General features: G+C 37.1%; 1 protein-coding gene across 3 annotated transcripts in view; it reads left to right on the top strand.

Moving 5' to 3' along the window:
- The first annotated feature begins 1738 nt into the window (after positions 1-1738).
- LOC106095028 (methylcytosine dioxygenase TET) overlaps positions 1739-23659 on the top strand; it is a 452175-nt gene continuing 430254 nt past the window's right edge. For 2 of the 3 annotated variants that reach the window (XM_059360936.1, XM_059360938.1), the window contains exons 1-2: positions 1739-4991; positions 6466-6627. In XM_059360936.1, coding sequence (XP_059216919.1) covers positions 3237-4991; positions 6466-6627 — 1917 coding nt within the window. In that variant the 5' untranslated portion in view covers positions 1739-3236. The remainder of the gene's footprint in view (positions 4992-6465; positions 6628-23659) is intronic. The other variant, XM_059360937.1, reaches the window with a different exon arrangement.

A 23659-nucleotide genomic window follows, 5' to 3' on the forward strand; every position in this document is an offset into this window, starting at 1 on the left:
TATTACTAATGCTGGCTACATTTGTGTGCTGTATCCTGCTATGTTAAAACTTCTCTTAACAAATGGTGTCGCTATGCGTTACGCCTTTCGGACTCGTCTTAAAAAGGACAGCCCTTATCATTGAGTTTAAACGGACTGCACTCATTGAGAGAAGAAATCACTGTTCCTTTATGGAATTTTCGTGGGAAATTTAGTAGTATTTTATATTATTGTAGGACTGTTGGGATTGTTAATGTGCCAAATCAGTTTGATAAATGCGTGAACATTGTAATGCGCAATTATTATCTGATTTGTCTAAAATTTTACACGTGTTATTTTGTTACTATTCCAAATATCCATGCTAAGTATAATGCAAATCGGTCCAAAACCGCAGAAAGCTGCTATATATACTAATCCCCCGTTTCAAAATTTTGCACAATGACTTCTTTCCTGACTTCCACTATCCATGCCAATTTTGGTTCAAATCAATTCCCAGCCAAAATATTTGCAAAACTGTTCAATTTTATTACTACAAATTAAACAACTGATTACATTCATAAAATTCCCTTTGCTCTCCAAGGACTTTTGATTATAGACCACTGTGTGACATGGATTTCGTTGGAAGCAAATGCTTGCTTTGCCAGTAGGTAAGGGTGCGGATACTAATTCGCCCCATGTCACAATATACATACACCTAGCTTGCTGTTGTGCTCTCCGAATACTAAAAAGTAACTTCGAAAAAGAAAATCTGAGCCTGGAATTCCGTGCTACTTACAAAGTCGCTAATTGTTTTCCATACCACGCCCCTAAGTTGGTTTATGTCTGCATATAAGCCAATGCGATGCGGTTTTAGCTCCCCGAGAGCTTAAACCGCCATGGATTCTATAAAAGCTTCCCATATAAACTATTGCAGAGCGTCATTATACTTTTATATATTGCAAATTTTTCCCATGAACATTCCACTAAGGAACAGGTTCAAACTTCTCACATATCAATGAGTGCAGTCCGATTCAAGTTTTAAGGGCCTCCTTTTTATAGCCGAGTCCAAACGGCGTGCAGCAGTGCGACACCTCTTTGGGGAGAAGTTTTACATGGCATAGTACCTCACAAATGTTGCCAGCAGAAGGAGGGGAAAACCACCACTGAAATTTTTTTCTGGTGGTCTCGCCAGGATTCGAACCCAGGCGTTCAGCGTCATAGTCGGACATGCTAACCCCTGCGCTGCGGTGGCCTCCTTTATATAGAAATATAAAATTTATATATACATAGAAATATAAAATTTTCAAAAACCAAAATGCCATCAATGCTAATTTTTATTATGTCTTAATTTCATTGCAGACACCAACACAAATGAAGGAAGGTAACAACGGCAAAATAAATACAAAAATAAAACGGCTTTGTTTTGCTAGCAAAAAACAAAATGCATAAAACCAAACAACAACTAAATTTTGAAGCATATAACATATTAAAAAATAATATACATACAAGAATAATAAATTAACTTAGCGGCATATATATATATATATAAATAATAAGCTAAAGAAAAACCAAACTAACTAACCTAAGGAAGATGCGCAAATTAAAAACAAATTTAAGCAATATTATTTAAAAAACAACAACAAATGCCACAAATTTAACACAACAAAATTAAAATACAAATTTACACCCAAAAAGAAAAAAAAACAACCAACCAACAAAACCGAATTAATTGTTTAAACAAATTTTTACCTAATTACTTCTTTATACTATATATAGAGAAAAAATCCAAAAAGTAAACAAGAACATATATAAATATATATATATTTTTATAATTAATGGCATAGAACAGAAGGCTAAAGCGACAAAGAAACCCATACAAAATAATTACTAAAACAAAAGTACAAAATACAATTTCAAACAAAAGTTATTTAGCAACGCAATAGTTTAAAAAAAATAAATTGTTCAAAATCATTAAATCAACAAATTAATGATAAAAATAAAACAAAAATAAAAAAAAACAAAGTCTGATTATTATTAATAACAAGAAAAGCAAGTTGAAATAAACAAATTATTACAAATCCCTACAAATTTTTGAAAATCAAATAACCAATTTTATGCAATTTCCGAAATATTTTTAAATTATCAACAAAACAACAAACGGTTAAAGTACAAAACAAACAAATGTTCTTCTTTTTTAAATTATAACAACAACAACTAAATAAATTAAAACAAATTTTTCGAAGCATTATTAGCTTATATATCAAAAAACCAAAAACAAACTACATATATAGACGATAAATTGAATTAAAGCCAAACATCCATACAACAACAAAACAATACAAACTACATAGTCTGCACAGAATAAGATACAAATTTTCCCAATGCATAATCCAATACAATTAATAAACGTTAATCAATCAATTAAACATTTAATCATAAAAACAAAACAGTGTTAAATATCTAAGAGCCACTCAATTACTTTTCTCACAATTAACAAACACAACAACAACAACAACAAACCCCAAAGCATAAACAGACATTTAACGAAATACGTACAACAACAAATATTATAAAACATAGTCGTGTAGTGTTTCTCGCTTTTTCCACACCCAACCATAAATTTGTTGCCAAGCCAAGAAACCCAGTGATTTTTGAGTGAACTCTAAGCCCAACAACAAAAACCATCAAAAACTCTTTGAAAAACTACCTCAAAAGTGTAAAAACAGTGTACAAATATTCTATAACATAACAAAAGCCACAAAGTAAAGGAACTCCCGATTTTTGCCCATCCCTCGAAAGTAAAGGAAAAAAAGAAAAAGAAAACGAAACAAAACAAAACAGCGAACAAAAGTAAACAAAATTTAACTAAAGCACAAAATTTAAGGTACAAATTTCATACAGACCAGAGCTAATGAAACAAAAATTATCTACGACAAATTTTACGTTGACATTTGATTCGTACTCATACAGACAGACATACACAAACACTTGTTTGAAAAGAGCAAAGGACTAAAACAAGGCTATTGCAAAAGATAAACACTAAGGCAGTACACAAACACACACAAACACTCACATGAGATAGATCCCTGGAGCGCAGAGAGAATAGTGAACAAAACTAGATAAAGAGAGAACGCGAAAGACAAGAGAGTGTCCGCAGAGAACGAGAGAGAGAGAGAGAGAGGAGTGTCTTTGTCTGCACTCCTCGACCACCCCTTAACATTTTGCGGCTGATCCTGTTAGGGCATTCGAGAAGCGGCCATGCAACAGGACACACTTAAATGGCGTCATCAGTAGTGGCACAATCCAGCGGCGGTCCACAAGAAACGTCTGCACACTCTTTGCATCATCAGCCACAACAAACACAGCAACAACATCACCATCCGCAGCTAACAACTACCAGCGTTCCAGCCCACAGCACACATCTGCAACACTTGAGCAGTTTGAGTCATCATTATACGGCCTATCAGCCAACACCAGCTGCAGCTGCCTTTGCCCCCCATCACCCACAATACCAGCAATATACTGCGTTGCAAGGACAACAACAGCAGCAGCAACATCAAACATTGTATCAGCAGCACCATCACCAACAACAGCAGCAACAACATTGGGACTATTATGCTCGACAACCTCCACCTGGTCAACAGCAACAAACGCATTCGCACGCACCAACCTCGTCTACGAACGCAAATACTACCAGCACAACAACCACCCAGCAGCCGTTGCAATCATCGACACCCACAAGTACAACAAACCACAGTAGCAACAATGTCGCCTCAAATAACGTTAGCACGGCCGCAACAACAGCTGATACTCATACGAACTCCCATAACAACACATCTGCAACCTGCAATAACAACACAAACGATTCTGTAAGCTCTCAGACCAACGGATCGAACAACAACTATACCAGACCTTGGGAAATGGAGTCCAAAGATTCAAATTCCAACTCCAATCCTAATCCAATACACCAGCAGCAACAACCAAAGAGTGGCTTTGAGCCATTTTCGAAACTGCCCTCCTTTTCAAGTCAATTCTATGGCTTTAACGAAGTAATGGCCGATGGAACACCCATACCAGCCACCGCATCGGCAGCGACTGCTGCCGCAACGTCAGGAATAAATCCGTCGTTGAGTTCGCTGCAGACTGTGGCCATGTCGCCGGCTAGCATATCGGTGAGTTCGCCCGGTATGGTAAGCGTGGGCTCGCCCCTGACCCAACTGGCCAGTCTGCAAACAAGTATAACACCACCATCAAGTGGTTTCGCCCCTCTAGGAGCTCCTCCACCACCCGTACCGCCCAATGCTTTTCATCCACACCATAGGAGCACGTATCCCTTGGTACCGGCCGCTTTAGCGCCCACACCTGTGGCAGCTAGTGCTGGTTATACGGATCCATTGATGTATCAACCATTGACGCCGTCGTATGCTCCACCCACGCCCAATTCGTTGGTACCGCCCTCGTTGCAGTCATCAACCTCGTCGTCGTCCACGTCCGCCATTGGGGGTAAAAAGGAGAATTCCCTCTCGGCCTTTGATCTCAATACCAATTCAAATGGCTCACTGCTAAGTGCGCCCTCTTCAAATACGCCAAACACATTGGCCACGCCCATGGGTATGCATACGCCCACACCGTCGTACGATGGTGCCAGCAGCTCCTCAATGATGGACATCTCCAATCATGGAATTGGAGGCAGTAATACCGGCTATCATACGCCACACTCGACTCATACCAGTACTGGATCTCATACTCCGCACACCACGCAACCCCATACGCCTACGCCCTCCACCACAACACCTATTAAGACAGACAAGGTTTTAAATTCTCCGGTGGCCAGGGTGGATGCGCGCAAGAAGGAACGACGGAAAAATCGGGCGAATTCGCTGGAGTCCAGTGCCGAATCCGAGGCCAGCGCCATGGATGTGGACCCCAGCAATCCCGGCCAAGTTGATGCTGTCTCGAGCACCGCCAATTTCAAGAGTCCCATCAGTGGTCTGGGCATAGGTGACAGCAACGATGGTGCCGGCGAAAAACAGGTGAGTTTAAGTTGGCTTTAAGAATGCAATTATTGACATATGGAGATGATTGAATGATGAGAGCGTACCATTTATTAGGGCAACCTACCCAAAACATTGCACAAACAGCAAGCAACCTTACACATTTCAAATGCCTAGCGCAGCATACTACCAACGTAGTATGCTGATTAAGAATAAAGTCTTGTGGCTTCGAAAAGTTTCATAGATCGAAGACTCAGCTATTTATTGTTGATTCAATGAGTCTCTGATAAAACATTCTAATCTGGATGAAGTTTGGTCTCAGACGTATTTTGCTTATCGTCAACAGGGCTGCGGAGTTCAGTCCAGAGTCGAAACAGGCTTACTCAACATTCTCGGAGCAGACTTAGGTTAGGTAAGTTTGAAAAAGAGGGTGCGGATATTAATCCGCCCATATCACTATGGACATTCACCAAAGTCAGTAATCGGCTTGTTGTGCGCTCTAAAAAAGCAGACTACTCAATTCCGAACTGGAATCCCAAGTGTTTTCGCCTGGATTCGAAACGCGAGCGTTTAGAGAACATGCTTATCAAAAAAATCACAACAGACTTACAAGCTACAATTTCATATTCGAAAACATTAACGGAAACCAATAAAATAATGCCAGGATTTTAATGCTCGAATCCAGAATATATTAATAGCAGCTACCGGAAATCGATCAGTCGACTTACAATTTTTGTTGGCAGTATTCTTTCGGTAAAACGGTCCACTTCATTGTGTGCTTACGTTTACTTTCATTTGTAACATAATTTGCATGTATGCACATATCTTCAGTGTGATTGACGACCAAAAAGTAGCAGTTATCCCATTCATCAAATTCACTCTTTTGAATTAGAATATACATTTTCATGGTACATTGGCCAATCTATCTGAAGACAACTCTAGAAATACGAAATTACAAATTACGAAATTTTATAGTAAACGTTATTTTCATTAAGTATCTTGGTGTTGTTTTTTCTCTTCTTTAATATTAAAATGAATACAGAAATTCTTAAGTAGACGATGTCCATCGTTTCATAAGTGTTTAGTTCAATTTATGTATTCCAAATTTAAGCCCATGGTTTATATATATGACATTCTTCGGCAGCAGTTTACAGTCTAAAATGTTCTACGTAAAACAACCTTGTAGTTTGTCTACTTCATCAAAATGGCTGCAACTACATGCTTGACATACATAACTTTTCGTTTGTCTACATACCGCAAGCGTCTTGAGAAAATTTCAATTATGCGAACTCCATGGGGAGCATGTCTTGCCTCAAACGCTTAAAAATTGTCAATTTAAACCGAATGGATAAGGATAAATTAGCTCAAATATAAATAAATTCGTTTTATGCTTAGAAACATTGGAAATGGCCCGTCCTTCGGAAGATTCATTCAATTTGCTCCTCATCTTTAATTCTTAATTAATCTTAATCCCTAACTTTCAATGATCATAATACGGTCACCATTTTTATAGATGTCTTCTAACATTTTCCAGTCGAAAAAGAAGCGCAAACGTTGCGGCGAATGCATTGGTTGTCAGCGTAAAGACAATTGTGGCGATTGTGCGCCCTGTCGCAATGACAAGAGTCATCAAATCTGCAAACAACGGCGATGTGAGAAGCTCACCGAGAAAAAGGTAAGTGGCAAAATCTACAAATTCATTCATGAAAATGCCCATCCGGCCCAAAAGCCCAAATGGCCAAAATAATGGGACACAAATCAACCTGTTCGAAACCTGTTCCTCTTTTTTGTTGAACGTTTTGCATGAAGGAACAGATATCTTTCAAGTGCTCTCAGATTACGTGTGCATGCCCTTTAGTAGTCTATGGCTGGCTTTGTCCATCCATCTGTCAGTGCCGGCAGCCAACGGTCCGCCGAGTGTGAGATTTTTCTCGCTGCTGTGCATGGTCGGGCTCCTTAAGGATTTATGTCAATCTGATGTGGATGTGCGTATGAAAAAGAAACGCGTTTTTCAAGTACTGGACACAAATGGCTGTGACTATGATCTCGACGATGACGCTAGTTGTTTGGTTTGCCTGTGCTGCCTTGGTATAATTTCCTTGCACTGGCCATTTCAAACAAACAACAGATGTTTTTCGGTGCCGTCCGTCCGTCCGCCCAAGTGCCCGACAAATGAACGTCCATCTAGCTGGGTAACCTCTTTGAGGATGGTATATTCCAATGTCGCTCTCCTTTGGTTTTACATTCGCTTTGGCTTCGCTGATTTAATTGATGCCTCTCCTTTGTGGGATAAGTTTTGTTTGCGTTTTAGTACTGCCCGTACGCAGACGTATGCGCCAGCATCCCAAACAAGAAGGCAGAGCCAAGCAACGAACATGTGTTGCATGTTTGGTGTACACATGCTTTTATTACATTAAACACGTTTTTGGCCCGTTGAATAACCTAAATAATGTCTGTGTAAATTACAGCAGTTCCTTGCTCCACCAGCATAGGCGTCCTAAAAATCGGAATTTAAACCATCACAGCAAAAAAGTACAGCTGAAGTTCAGCAATTAGTTGCTGTAGCAAAATCAAAATAAAAACTTCCTTTCGGGTGCTTGCAAGCGTCCTTTGGGCAATACACACATCGAATTGCGTTTAGCAAAAGGAATGAAGACCGCAATAATAAGAAATAACGTCGACCCAAGTAAAGATCATTGCCTGGCAATGTTATATAGGATGACAGTGGAAAAAGGGCTTAAAATATTATATAGAGATTCAGGAGGTTCGAAAGTACAAGGCATATGTGGTGAGAGCCCTGTGCTAAGAAGAAATGTTTAATTTAGCGCTTAAGAAAGTGGTGAAGAGTGGAAGAAATTCTTGGCATGTTGAAATATATCTACCATGTGTAGTGTTCTTGTAATACAGTCGAATCCGCTCAATTGAACACCTTTTAAATGAAAAATCGGTTAATTGAAAAGCAAAATCACTTGAACCAATTGATTTCAAGGACTTTTGAACACATTTCACTCCGCTTAAATGCAACGCCGGTTAAATGAAATACAAATTTATGCCAAAAAAGTCACAGTTCAAAGATATCAAAGTGTTTTGCTGTTTTTAATTAAGCGGATTTGACTGTACACGACATCTGCTGCAAGTTTGCAAATTCCCTCACGTTTACCAGCACTGGTAGCTCACTTCATTGCTGAAAATTGTTCCATTCGTTTCCAAAAAATATGTTTTTATTTATAAAATTTTTTTTATTTTAAATTATTTTTTAAACAATCTCTCCACCATAGGATGGGGATATACTAATCTAATCATTCTGTTTGTAACTCCTGGAAATAATCGTCTAAGTTCCCATAAAGTATATACATTCTTGATCGTCGTAACATTCTATGCCGCTTGAAATTTCGTACAAATACTTCCTATAAACATAGGTAGGTTGGGATTGTAAATGGGCCATATCGGTCCATGTTTTGATATAGCTGCCGTATATACCGATCTTTGATCGTGACTTCTTGCGCCACTAGAGGGCATAATTCTCATCCGATTTGGCTGAAATTTTGCATGAGGTATTTTGTTATGATTTCCAACAACTTATGATTAGTATGATTGAAATCAGTCCATAACCTGATATAGCTGTCATATAAACCGATCTGGGATCTTGATTTCTTGAGCCCCTAGAGAGCGCAATTCCTATCCGATTTGGCTGAAAATTGGCATTACTTGTTTTGATATGACTTCCAACAAATGTGTTAAATATGGTTCAAATCGGTCCATAACCTGATATAGCTGCCATATAATCCGATCTGGGATCTCGAATTTTGAGCACCTAGAAGGCGAGTTATTATGCAATTTGGCTGAAATTTTGTACAACGGCTATTGGAAAGACCTTTAACATACGTAGCAAATATGGTCTGAATCGGTCTATAGCTTGATACAGCTGCCATGTAAACCGATCTCCCTATTTTACTCTTGAGCCCCTAAAGGGCTCAATTTTTATTCGAATTGGCTGAAATTTTACATAATAGCTTCTACTATGGTCTCCACTATTTATTTCGATTATGGTCTGAATCGGACCATAACTTGGTATAGCTCCAATACTATAGCATTTCTTTTCTTTTATCCTTTGTTTGCCTAAAGAGAGATACCGGGAAAAGAACTCGACAAATGCGATCCATGTTACATTTTTACTGTTACATTTTTAGATTACTGTTACATTTGTAGATGAAATTAAAGAATGGTCATTATTTTTATTTATATATACTACCAAATACTACTAAATTTCCCATGGAAATTCCTTTAAGGAACAAAGGATGCTTCTCTCATATCAATGAGCGCATTCCGTTTTTATGCCGGGTTCGAATGGCATACCACTTGGTAGAGATGTTTCAACATGGCAGGATACCTCACACATGTAGCCAGCAATACTAAGGGAAACATACGTATCTCTATCTTTTTTTGGTTAAACATTAGCTCTAGAGTTTTATTGAAGATATTCCAATGCTTGCCTTATATTGCCGATAGACGCGATAAATAAACACTTTTGCAAACACTTTTCCACCGAATTACTGATTTTCTATGGGTTGCTCCACTGTTTGGCAATGCCCGGCTTGGGCTTCACATTGTATTCTTTTCGTATTCCTCTTTGGATGAAACGAACGCATTTCCGTTTGTAATTTGTTTAAGCAAGTGACATTAATTATAATTGTCAGCATCAGTTGGTATGAGTGAGTGAAAGGAAGGAAACAACTGAAAAATGTCCAGGACAGTGGAGCTGCAGAAGTTGCCATAAACCTGACCGTTGATGGCAAGAGATTATGTTACATATTTCTGCTTTTGCTTGAGTTTAGCCAAGAGTATTGAAACTAGTTTGCAAACGAAGGACAGGAAATGGAGCATATTATTTTACCTTCCATCTAGTTTGACATGGAAAAAACTATTTTTGTAACATAATGCCGGAATTTGTCGAGAGGCACAACGAGTCGAATAATATGCAGTTCCATAACTAAGGCAAAGCTTCTAAAATTTCGACCTGGTACACTTTTCGCAGCAATTTATCGCCACCTATTTTTGTAATGACTCCAGTTTAAAGTTGTCAAATTACAATCGAAAATTCCCTTTGTAAACACATTCTCTTTCAGGAAAAATTAAACTATTGAAATGTGACAGTAGTTGAGGATTTTATTTAAAAAAAAAAAAAAAAAAAAACATTGAATTTCCATAGCGAAAACCTTAGATGTAAAACAAAATTTTAAGTTTTTTCTCCTGCCCGTTCTGAATTTAAGTTCAACACGTATCGTTAATTCAATTCCCTTATAGTTGTGGCTAGACATTTAGGGCATATGTGCAACATTCATTTGAAGCATGATCTCAACTATTCCATAATCTCTTTTAACTCCAAGTATGATTAAATGGGGTTAATTTTCTGATAAGGCTAGTGGACATAATCATACATCGATAGGCTGACATTTTGCACAGGATGTTCATTCTTACATTTGAAAGCAAGAGAAATGTTTCGACGATCTTTTGATTTTATGCATTTGCTTCATTTATTATAAAAATATAAAAATAGACCTGTTTTATTTTAGTACTGGAAACGCAAGCCGTGAAAGACCAAATGGAGATGCAACATGTTAATGCCGTTTGCCAACCTGTCGAGACAATTCGAAAACGAGTGGGAAAATTGTCAATGCAACATATGCGACATTGCCAATGAATACAATTAATAAATATTTGCTTACATAAATAGAAGAACAGTTGCTTTAAACTAAACTCTGCTATTCACAATAGATGTACTTTTTCATTATACCACATATTTATGAGTGAAAAACATACCGAAGGAATCCTAGAAGTAGAACTACCAAATTCGTTAAATTAAATAACTGACATTTCCATATTAACCTTGTCCAATAAAATTTATGATTTAAAATTTCGCTTTGTAAATTTAACTTACCAAAGATCAGTAAGTACGGATCAAAGTTGGGCCAAGCCGATAGAAGTCTATGGAATGCTATGATTTAGGATCAATATTTAGATCAGAACCGATTACCAGCAAAGTTTGCGTATAATTGTTAATCGGACAATGTGTGTATTTGCCGGTTTCATATAAACGTGAACTGATTTTTAGGAAATTCACCAAGTTAAGTGTAAAACGTAAACGGCTTTGTGTACCAAATTTCGTGTGCATCGAATAATAAATGCGCATTCTACGATTATATGAATGCAAGTATGGGAATATTCAAAGTGTCCCAGTTAAATCTACACGCCCCTTTCAAAAAAAGAGCTTTACAAAGGGTAAATTTTATATGATTAAGGTTTTATTCAGTTCATAAATATGGAATATTTTAAAAAAATTTTAACCATTGTTAACAGTACTAAAGTTTGTTAAATTTTTTTGGAAACGATATGCAGAGTTACCTACTGTATATATACATCGTATATTCAAATCTAAATTGATTTCGTAAAAATCGCTTTATTGGTGTGTATGGTATGGATCAACATATGCAAGTCAGATTGTACATAGATATGTACAACTGCTAATTTTTGTTCTTTACTTATAGATAGGGAGATCTCTCTTCCTTTTGGGTGCTAAAAAAACAAATGCACAGAGCCATAATGCCCTATACCTTAGTATAAATGCAGGGTTAGTTAGGTTAGGTTAAAGGGCATGTGACTAGCAATCTCGTTTGCCAACCGCTTCAGTCGGAGACCTTTGCTTCATTGTGTTCGACCTAGAAGAAGATTAGAGGGAAAATGAAGTTGAAGAATATCAATCAAAAATGGACCAAAAACAGAAAACATGAAACCAACACCAGTCATGCGGACCGGAAAGAAACTCCATAGTCAGTCAGCCCATTCAGCGATCTACAGAACTCTAGAATGACGAGAGCGCTAAGTGCTTCGACGGAAACTAGGCACGGAAATAGGTGTTCCCCATTACCCTGTGTCGTTTCCTCGCATTTGCGAAGCAGAGCCACAAAAGTTACTCGACCATCTTCAACTCCAAGTCGTCATCGTTTGCCCTGAGCCCAGCGTGTCGTCGTAGGTGTGGATAATACTTTATACAAATGATTTTTATACCCACCACCAAAGGATAGGGGGTATATTCATTCAGTCATTACGTTTGCAACACATCGTAATATCAATTTTCGACTCCACAAGGTATATATATTTCGGACCGTCGTAAAATTCTAAAACGATTTAATGATGTCCGTGTGTCGGCCCGTCTGTTGTAATCACTCTACAGCCTTCAAAAATTGAGATATTTAGCTGAAATTTGGCACAGACATGTATTTTGCCACACGCAGGTTAAGTTCTTGAATGGGCCAAATCGGACAATATTTGGATGTAGCTGCTATATAGACCGATCTGCCGATAAAGGGTCTGAAGCCCATAAAAGCTTTATTTATTACCCGATTTTGCTGAAATTTGAAACAGTGAGTTATTTTAAGCCTCCCGACATCTGACCAGAATATGGTTCAGATCGGACTATATTAGGATATAGCTGAAATTTGAAACAGTGAGTTGTCTAAGGCCTCCTGATATCCGACCTAAATATGGTTCAATTCGGACCATGTTTAGATATAACTGTCATATAAACCGAACTGCCGATAAGAGGTATGAAGCCCATAAAAGCTTTATTTACTACCCGATGAGTGCTTTTCAGCTTCCTGACATCCGGCCCAAATATGGTTCAGATCGGACTATATTTTGATGTAACTGCCATATAAACCGATCTGCCGGTTAAGGGTCTGAACAAATAAAAGCTGCATTTATTACCCGATTTCGCTGAAATGTGAATCAGTGAGTTGTTTTAAGCCTTCCGCCATCTGACCCAGATATTGTAAAGATCGAACGATATTTCGATATGGCCTTCATGTAGATCGATATGCTGATTAAGGGTCTGAAGCCCATAAAAGCTTTACTTATTTTCCGATTGCGTTGAAATTTGAAATAGTGAGTTGTTTTAGCCCTTCCGACATCAGACCCAAATATTAAGCAGATCAGCCTATACAGATTAATCTGTCAAATAGACCGATCTTCTAATTTAGGGTCTTAATCCCATAAAAAGTGGATTTCTTGCTTGATTTCGCTGAAACTTTTACGTGTATGTCAGTTCTCGGGACCTGAATAAAAACCTGATCGAGACAGCCCCGATTTAGATATAACTATGAATATAGAAGCGGAGTTATAATAAAATAGAATGATTATTATATCCGAACATAACACGTTTTTGCAGATTTTTCGCGATTACTTTTTTGACACACTACAAAAGTCTCAATATTAATATAATAAAGGGTGATTTTTTTGAGGTTAGGATTTTCATGCATTAGTATTTGACAGATCACGTGGGATTTCAGACATGGTGTCAAAGAGAAAGATGCTCAGTATGCTTTGACATTTCATCATGAATAGACTTACTAACGAGCAACGCTTGCAAATTATTGAATTTTATTACCAAAATCAGTGTTCGGTTCGAAATGTGTTCAAATTTTGACAAATTTTGTTCAGCGATGAGGCTCATTTCTGGTTGAATGGCTACGTAAATAAGCAAAATTGCCGCATTTGGAGTGAAGAGCAACCAGAAGCCGTTCAAGAACTGCCCATGCATCCCGAAAAATGCACTGTTTGGTGTGGTTTGTACGCTGGTGGAATCATGGGACCGTATTTTTTCAAAGATGCTGTTGGACGCAACGTTACGGTGAATGAACACATTTCGAACCGAACACTGATTTTGGTAATAAAATTCAATGATTTGCAAGCGTTGCTCGTTAGTAAGTCTATTCATGATGAAATGTCAAAGCATACTGAGCATCTTTCTCTTTGACACCATGTCTGAAATCCCACGTGATCTGTCAAATACTAATGCATGAAAATCCTAACCTCAAAAAAATCACCCTTTACATTTATTAAAATAGTTTCATAAGTTATGGTGGAATGTCCTACTGAATGAAATCAGATTTTTTGCTTCAAAATCGATTATCTGGTAAAAGTAATCAGGAAAAAATTTTGCGAACATAGTACCAGCCTTAAGCCAGGTTATTTACTACGGTACTGTATTGAGTAAATTAGTCCCTTCTAAATGTAAGTTTAGCAATACAGTGATCTAGATTTATTCTAAGAATTTTGCAAAGGAAACAACCAAAGGAGCGATTCTGCTACAATCAAATAGTGTTTGAAATTCTTTTGAAATGGCCCACCATATAACAACAATAGCATTGGTCGTCCGAAAATGCGAAAACAACGCAAAACCGAAGATAACGTAGAGCTGATGTATTTGCACTTATGAAGAGAGATAGAGAGAGCGCATATTACTCATACAATACACATTCTCACAACCCCAATGCCTTATAACAATTCAAATCCATGGACTCATATACATACACACACTAGTGTGCGCAACGACGAAAGCAAAAGGAAGTCATTGAGCAGATGTTCAGCCCGAAAAAACAAACTTCAAAACGAAATGTGCGATCAAAGCAGTAACAACAACAACAAAAACGATGAGAACGACAACCAAAGTCATATACTAACGACCATACACAGTGAAACATTCCATTTCGTTCGCTGGAAAAACAGAAAAAATACATTTTTGATACCGAGAATGCCAGACAAACGGAGAGGCAGGCATACACATTGTAACAAGCACAGACACAGTGACAACCAATGCTACAAATACAGATGCAAACATTGTTGTCGTATCTCTGAAGTGATATTACGAACAGGAGACAGCTGGTCGGTTGGTTGGTTGCTCGTATGGACTTAAAGCCAGGCAAATAACCGGCAGCAGCAGCAGCAGCAACAACAACAACATTGTCATCAATATCGGCGACAGCAGCAACAGCAATAAAGCAACAAATAATAAACACACATTTTAAATAAGTACATGCATGTATACAAATGGATGGACAGACAGGCAGCGAATCGAGGCTTTTTGTCTGTAATCCACAATTTTGTGACATAGTTAAGCATTTCTAGCTACCATACGCCACAGGAACAACTTGAATGGCATTACGCACACAAACGAGGACAAATCAACGACAACGTTTGTATCTTATCATCATTTAGTCAAACGGATGATTATGTTATCAAATACCATATTTGCATGGAGATGGAAGTCTTTGACATTTGAAAGGTGCGCCGTTTTCTCGTACCCAACGTGTCTCTGATCAATGTAGCACACTTCAAATCATTTCTACGTGTACATGTGAAACAATTTATGAGAAATTTTCAATTTTATATATTACTGTTACCCAGCTTTAAGCTTTAACGGCTGATTTTCATTGTGCTGCGTTAATTAAATGTAATTGGAACCCATACTAATGTTGACTAATATTTGTTGGAACTGAAGAAAAATATTGTAGTAAGGTAAACTTGTATACCCTACATTACTACTGAATATATCACCAAGAAGAAAGCCATGTTTTACACTGATCATTAATGCCTGTTAAATGGAAAGGTTTTGGGAATTGTACAAGATGGTCAAACTGCTTGGTTTTCTTTTAAAATAAGTCGCACAGATAAGGTTCATACGTGTGTGAAACTGCCATTTTTAACTTGCGGTATGATGTTTACATTTTGCAATTTTACCATTAAATAAAAAATAGTCCTTTAAACTTGCTATAACCGGTGCCAAAGATAAATAAAATTTTTATTTGTATATTTCACAAACTTTTTCAACACAATTGAGCGTAATTTCGTAATAATTTGCAAATTCACTTTCTATTTACGAAAAGAAATTGGTTTATATGCTTCATTCGACATACCAACTTGCATGAATCTAATCTGTGTCACTTGTACGATATTGGGAAGACCAAACAGATCGTATGTCTTGGTCGTATGCGGCCTTTGTTTTAATGGCTCAATCATCTGTTTTCCCATTATAAAATCAGCTGACGAGAGCCTTAATCCGGTTTTAATGAGCGGTGTAAACCGGTCATCTGGAGAAGAAACGGTATGAAAGAGAAATTCTTCACCTCGGAGGCAGTTACAGATGCATACCCGATTTACACCTATATAAAGCTAAAGCAACCGCGTATTTCGCAATTTCCTGTACTAATAAATACAGAATTTCTTAGAAATTGGTTCCGATTAAAATGTATATATTACAAATTTAAAAATTTTACCCGAGTTAGCAAAAAATAGAAATGTGTGTGAAAAGTTTTAGTTTCATATCTCAGAGGCCAATCGATTCTTCGATATATTGGAAACACAATAATCTTTACGCTATAGCATTGGGTATATTATTGGTTATGAATAAAGATTCGAAAAGAATATGTGAAACAAAAGCAATATTCCAATATGTATAAAAATCTACACCCATAGAAAGAAACAAGCACAGCGTTGAAAAATTGATCACATTGATTCATTAAAGTAAATGAACATCCAGATGTTATCTGATCAACCACAAATGTTCAAAAACAAAAACAACAATTTTTGTGAAACGTCTTCAGTCGTTAACATTTTGTCAACATGTAGTGCACAGTTTTTTAAGATTGCAAAAAGTTTAAGTGTACTGCTAAAAATCGGACCTGTATTCCGATTAAAGGTTGGTATACATAGAAATTTTGTTTAAGGGTGATGTTCACAATGGTTTATCAACGACACCTTTGTATGATAACAGGTCTTTTCACATTCTTTTTCATTAAAAATTTGCAGTAGAGTGAGTACAGCTTTTACTCTCTTCTGCTTTTTATTTGAATTAAACAGCTAGTTTCCATTCGATGCTGCAAATTCCTGCTTGGAAAAAAATCTCCAGTAGAAATTTGCTAGTGCTCAATTACCAAGCTCGACAAATTTTACTCGCTCTCACGCACTCTCCCGCTCTTTTCTGCTGGCAAATAAGGTACGCGAACCATTAGTGCATGCATCTGCAACGTCTTTTTTCTATCAGTGTATAGACTCCTTTTTTAATTCAAGTAGTTAAGTTGAAAACGTTGTCTGAATGGCAGTTGCTATCGATATGGATCTTATTTTGCAGGGTTTTTCAGAGAGTTGATGCATCCTATCGCCAAACATTCCAGCCAAATCCGGAAAAACTTTTACCTTTAAAGAGCTCAAGATGTTCAAACGGAAAACCAGACACACAGTATACAAATACCAAACGGGGCCAAAAAAGTCAAATTGGGAATTTGTTTTATATGGGAGCTAGTGTAAGCTTGGATCGTTTTTGGGCATTTAAAACAATGATCCAACAAACCTACAGTGGTAATTCCCAAATCATGCATTCAATTTCGTTGCTTCACCTTACTTATGTCGTTCAAAGTTTCTTGATCTATAGACCATCAGAAATTCGAGTCGATTACAGCTATGGCAGGGCAGTAGTTAATCATCTGAATCAATAAGTTGTACTCAATGGTGTTTGATATCATTTAATTAGAGCCTGTAGCACGTTATTTGCACCGCATAGCCTTAATATAGTCTAATTGCTTGATTATTGTTAATACTTGATTATATTGAGATTTCGAAAGCTACCCAAGTTTTAATCTATAAATCTACAAACTTTAGTAACCATATCATTGGAATATTGATCATCAATCAATTCAGCACCATCTTTATACGCTTTTCATCTTCCACTTCAATCAGTTTTTAACTATGTTGATCTATGCTGATGATGAATGAACAAACATTAGTCAGTGGCTTCTTTAGTAAGGTTAGTGACAAATTTCAATGACTGTGGGTAACAGCCAACGATCTTGGCTTACTTTATAGAAGGAGATAAACGCACAATTATTTTGTTTCATTGGCACAGGTGGTGGGAATCTAATGGTAGTATTATGTTCTAATTCGTTCCGGAGTCGATTAAGAAGCTTATATCAGGTTATACCGCTATTCGGGAGATTCTTGTCACGATTGTTGGAAGTCATAACGGAACACTATGGACAAAATTTCAGCCAAATCGGATAATAATTGGAGCTTCCAGGGGATCAAGAACTCAAATCAGGAGATCGGTTTATAAGGGAGCTATATCCAAATCTGATTCGATATGGCCCATTTATAATTACCAACAACCTACGTCATTTAACGCATTCGACCGCTATCGTGATTTTTTTCAGACGGACAGACTTGCCTAGATCGTCTTAGAATGTCAATACGATCAAGAATATATCGTGCTTTCGCGCGAAAGTTTTGCTTAAATGTTAACTTGACCTCAATAAATCACTTGCATCAAAGTTGCACATTAACATAGTATGAAATATTTTGACTACTTAAATAAGGAATTGGGTTTTATCTAAGAAGTTTTGTAACATATCATTATTAATATCGTAAGTTATGCTTTTTTTTACAAATTTTGGTGGACTTTGGCGGGTTTTATCTAAGAAGGGTTTTATCTAAGAAGTTTTGTAACATATCATTATTAATATCGTAAGTTATGCTTTTTTTACAAATTTTGGTGGACTTTGGCGGAGGTGTTCGGAAGGAATGACTAAGCCTTAGAAGTGAAAATCGGGCAACTCACGTATAATGGGAGCCATATCTAAATCTGAACCGATTTTGATTAAATATATCAGAGATGATTAAAAAATCAGTTCCCACTAAATTATATGCCGATTGGTCGTTAACTGTACAAATTTATAAATGAAAACCACATGATGCATATTAGAGAGTCACAAAAAAACAAATAATATTTTTTTTAACTCATGCCCTCCATTTTATTTCTTTTGATCCCAATAAGCAAAATACGAAATATTATGACAATCGGTTGAAGATGCCGCCACGATGTCCAAAGTTGGATGTAGTGCTTTCTAAGGAATCTAGTTGAGTGTTTTAAGTCCTTGCATGAAATTGGTAAACTAATTACACATTCACATTTATATGGAATTTATTTCAAAAATGCAAACTATGCCATGCACCACTATTTCTACTAATTCGCCTTAGCTATGTTCATCTGTCCGCATATCTTTTCTGTGCTGATAGTCCGTCAGTTGTTTTATGTATTTAAGGTGGAGATCGCATTTGTTATCCGATCATCACGAAAAAATGGTTATATTACTTTTTTTAGCCCAATGATAAACGCTATCTGTTTTGGTGAAAATCTGTTCAGATTTAGATATAGCTCTCATATACACTTATAAGGGAGTAATTATTCCAATTTTCAACTGATTTGCACGAAATTTGGTATGAAGTGTTTTATTATTGAACTGGAAGCCTCTGTCAAATTTCATCAAAATCGTAAAATACTTAACTAGATGCCTTAGAAAAACTTCATCCAACTTTGGAAGTCATGGCGACACGGGTTATCGTTAACCCATCGCCCTAATATTTCGCATTTTGCTTATTGGAATCAAAAGGAAAGAAAAGGAGGGTAGACGTTTGTCTATTAACCCAAAAAATGTTCTCCCTTATAGCATGGGACGGCGCACTATGCCGGCAAAAATCTAAATTTTTTTATGTGCGCCTACGAAATTTTGAAATAACCTATGTTATGTAAATCATTCCAAAGATTTCAGAAATGCTACCCACAAAAATGTCAGATTTTTAGTTTAGGTGATACCTAAAAAAATTAGGCATTTTAAGTGTTATATCTCGAAAAATAGTTAAGGGATTGTCAGTTTTTATTTTGTCTATGAAAGAAAATGCGTAAAAAGTGTTGAGTTACCAAAAAATAATAATAATTTCTTTGAGCTTCTCCAGGTAAATCACTATTTAAAAAGTACCCATTTTTCACTATTTTTCAACTTTGATGAAAATAAAAAAAATTTACCCAAAATAACCATCCCCATATTTTCAAAATACGCCCTTCGAATTCTCCTTAACCATCGAAATCGTCTCGAAAGATAAACAAACAAAAATTGTAAAATTTAATTATTTTGAATAATCAAAAAAGTTTGACTGCCAATAGTTGCCCCAATTATTTTAGTGGCAAAAAACGTAATGACATGTCCCACAGTCGAAAATCCTTGAAATAATTCTATAACATTTGAACGGATAAGAATATTCCAATCTACACGAAACTTGACATAGTAAACGAACCCTCACCCTAGTTTTCAGAAACACCAGATCTCGGAGATGGGTGGTGCGATTTAAGCGAAATTTTGTGTGCTTTCATATCGTACCCTAAAAATAAAAATTTGGTATCCAAATTTCGGATAGGGTACCTAGGGGGGCCGCACCACCCTAAAAGCTACCAAACATATACTTAGACCAATCACGACAATATGGGACTCAAATGACAGGTATTTAAGATTAGAAAACTTATCTGATATCCAATTGTCGGACCAAGCGTTAGGGGGACCACTCCAACCCCGAAAACACCCCTAAATCGGACATATTTACCGACCGTGGCAATATAGGACTCAAATGAAAGGTATATGCGAGTAGAATACGAATGTAATATCCAAATGTGGGACCACGTTTCTGGGGGTCCAACCCTTCCCCAAACAGGATTTATTTACTGACCATGGAAATATGGGGCTTAAAAAAAGGTATTTTAGTGTAGAATTCAAATCTGATATCCAAAGTGTTTGGGGCCGCCTCTCCATAGCAATATGGGGCTCAAATGAAAGGTCTTTGGGAGTGAAGCACGAATCTGATATCAATATTCGGGAAAAGTGTCTATGGGGCCACCCCACCCCCACAACACCACCCAAATAGTAAGTATTTGCTGACTATTGCAATATGAGGTTCTACTGTTCTACTCAAATAATAGAGTAGAACACGAATCCGATATATATTTTCAAGGCCAACTCACTGAGTGGCCGCCCATCCCCCAAAACACCCCCAAGCCGGTCATGTTTGCCGACTATGGAAATATGGGGCTCAAATTAAAGGTGTTTGGGAGTAGACCACGTATCTGATATCAACATTGGGGACCAATTGTCTAGGGGACGTCCCACCACCATAACAACCCCCAATAGGACGTACTTGCTCACCAAAACAATTTGGGTCTTAAAGAGAGTGGAACTAAATATTTATAGTTTTTAGGGCCAATACCCCAAAACCGAACATATTTGCTGACTTTTGCAATAAGGATTTTAAATGAGATTAGAAAACGAATTTTATATCCAATTTTAAGGCCAATGGCAATATGGGGTTCAAATAAATGGTATATAGATATATGAGAATAGAGCACGTTGCTCATATATTTTCCGGGCTTAGTGTTTGGGGGACCACCCAATCCCCAAAACACCCCTAGATCGGGCATATTTACCGACCATGTCAATGTGGGGCTTAAATGAAAGGAATTGGGGCGTAGAGCAAGAATTGATACCCACTTTCGGGACCAATTTTCTGGGGGCCTACCGCTTTCCCAAAATACCCCACAAACAGCAATTTTTTACAGACCATCGCAATATGGGGCTCAAACAAAGGTATGTGGGAGTAGAATACGAATTTGATATCCAAATGTAGGACCATGTATTTAGGGCAACACCCCCCAAAGGGTAACATTTTTTCGACAATGGGAATATGTGGCTCAAATGAAAGGCATATGAGATTAGAAAACGAATTTGATAACCTATTTTGGGGCCATGTGTTTGGGAGACGCCTCATCGTGTAAACTTCCCTAAGACAATGGCAATAAGGGGTTTAAATAAATGGTATTTGAAAGAAGAGCACGATGCTGATATTTTTTCAGCGCCAAGTGTCTGGGCGATCACCTCACCCCCGAAAACACCCCTAAATCACATATCATGAGAATATCGGGCTGAAATAAAGTAGTTTAGGAATGGAGTACACCTAACATCCGAACTGAAATTCGTAGACCAATAAAGATCATATGGGATTCAGATAAAGGCACTTATATTGTTAAACTGTTAGTCAAGCGATATACTATTTGCGTAGCATGGTATATCACTAATAGCTCTTTGTCGAAATTAAATATTCCAAGGAAAGTTTTGTTCCATATAGAGTAAATGAAGGCGCAGCGGAGCGGGCCCGGGTCACCTAGTAGATGTATAAAATATCTATTTGCAAATCTGATTACACCATTCGAAAGGCTACAAAATTCTCCGAATAATAAAAAAAAACTTGATAAAGATTGCCCTTTCCTATGCAATGCAAATTTTGCCCATAAACATTCCACTAAGGAACTGGAGCAAACTTCTCACATATCAATGATTGCAGTCCAATTCTAGTTTAATCTCAATGATAAGGGGCCTCCTTTTTATAGCCGAGTCCGAACGGCGTGCCGCAGTGCGACACGTCTTTGGAGAGAAGTTTTATATGGCATAGTATCTCACAAATGTTGCCAGCATTAGGAGGTGAAAACCACCGCTGAAAATTTTTCCTGATGGTCTCGCCAGGATTCAAACCCAGGCGTTCAACGTCATAGGCGGACATGCTAACCTCTGCGCTACGGTGTATAAAAAGGTTAAAAATGAGAAAAAATTCTAAAACATAAAAAAATTACTCCACTTAGCTACCATTTTTTGAGAAATTTTTACTTTAATAAGCCATTGCTAAGCACCTAATAACATAACACCCTTTTCAAACACTCATTTTATAGGCTGAACACTTACCTGCCATGCCGTTTAAATCCTTCAATTATCTTATTCGGTTCAAAAGATATGATTTTTGTAACGAAAAATCTCAAACCACGCCTCTGTGCGATGGTCTAATGTATATATTGAAAGTTATATCCTAGTCTGTACGATTTTGCCCCTGTTCCTTAGTGGAATGTTCATGGGCAAAATTTGCTATTTGTACGATTTCATCAAGACATAGTGGCAGTAGTAGAAAAAAATATAATGCAAAATTTTGAGATCGGTAAATAAAAGAGATCATAAAGTCCCTTGAAGTGAACATGGGGCGAGACATAGACATGGGTGCTAAATCTACATGTGAGCCAAATTTTGTGAGGATCGGTGGACAAAGGACGACATTATTGCAATATTAGTGAAAATGGACAAACATATGTTTAGGAGCTATATGTACAACTGAAGCGATTTCGGGCAAATTTCAAAAGTCATAGAAGACATTGTGTTTGCACAAAAATTGATGAAGGTTGTTTAATAAATGTGCTTGCAAAAGCTCTAGAAGTGAAAATCGGTTGAATCATATATATGGGAGCTACATATATCTAGATCCGTTATGTATGAAACTCAGCTGTAGCCTTAAGAGTCAAAACAAAATCCTTCGTGCTTAATTTTTTGAAAATCAGCTGGCCGTTATTGAAATATTAGTCCCAAGCGGACGAACCCACATATATGGGAGCTCTATCTTAATCTGAACCGATTTCAACCAATTTAGATATTCCTTATCTCTAAGCCTCAAAAGTCATCTGTGCCTAATTTTAAGAAAATCGGGTCAAACAAGCGATTTTTACCTTAATATTATGTGACCATGTAACCGCAATATTGTTGAGAACTAGCCTTCCAGCCTGACTGCTGCGACAAATATTTCGTTAAGTTACTAAATACCAGCTTTTCCCTATTCGCGAACCCTTTGTGAATGATTTTATAGTATATTATATTTTTATTTAAGAATATTGGGAAATATCCATCTTTTCGTGTTTTTGATTTTCTTCTTTGCTTTAAATTTTCAGTTTTCGCTTACAAAGAGCTAAAGTTATTATTTACGACAAGTATTGCCCATTCCAAATTTCCTCCTCGTTTTTGTCCCTTTTCCTCAATTGTTGACGTAGTTTTCTTTCTTTATGTCATCCTTTATGGATCATTGAACGCCACGGTTTTTGTGTTTTGTTTCGCTGTATTCGCTTCACTTCACAATTTAAGCCATCGTTTATCGGTTATTTTTTTTTTCCACAATTTATTTATGGCCTT

This window comes from Stomoxys calcitrans, chromosome 1 (genome assembly GCF_963082655.1).
Source record: "Stomoxys calcitrans chromosome 1, idStoCalc2.1, whole genome shotgun sequence".
NCBI classification, from domain to species: domain Eukaryota; kingdom Metazoa; phylum Arthropoda; class Insecta; order Diptera; family Muscidae; genus Stomoxys; species Stomoxys calcitrans.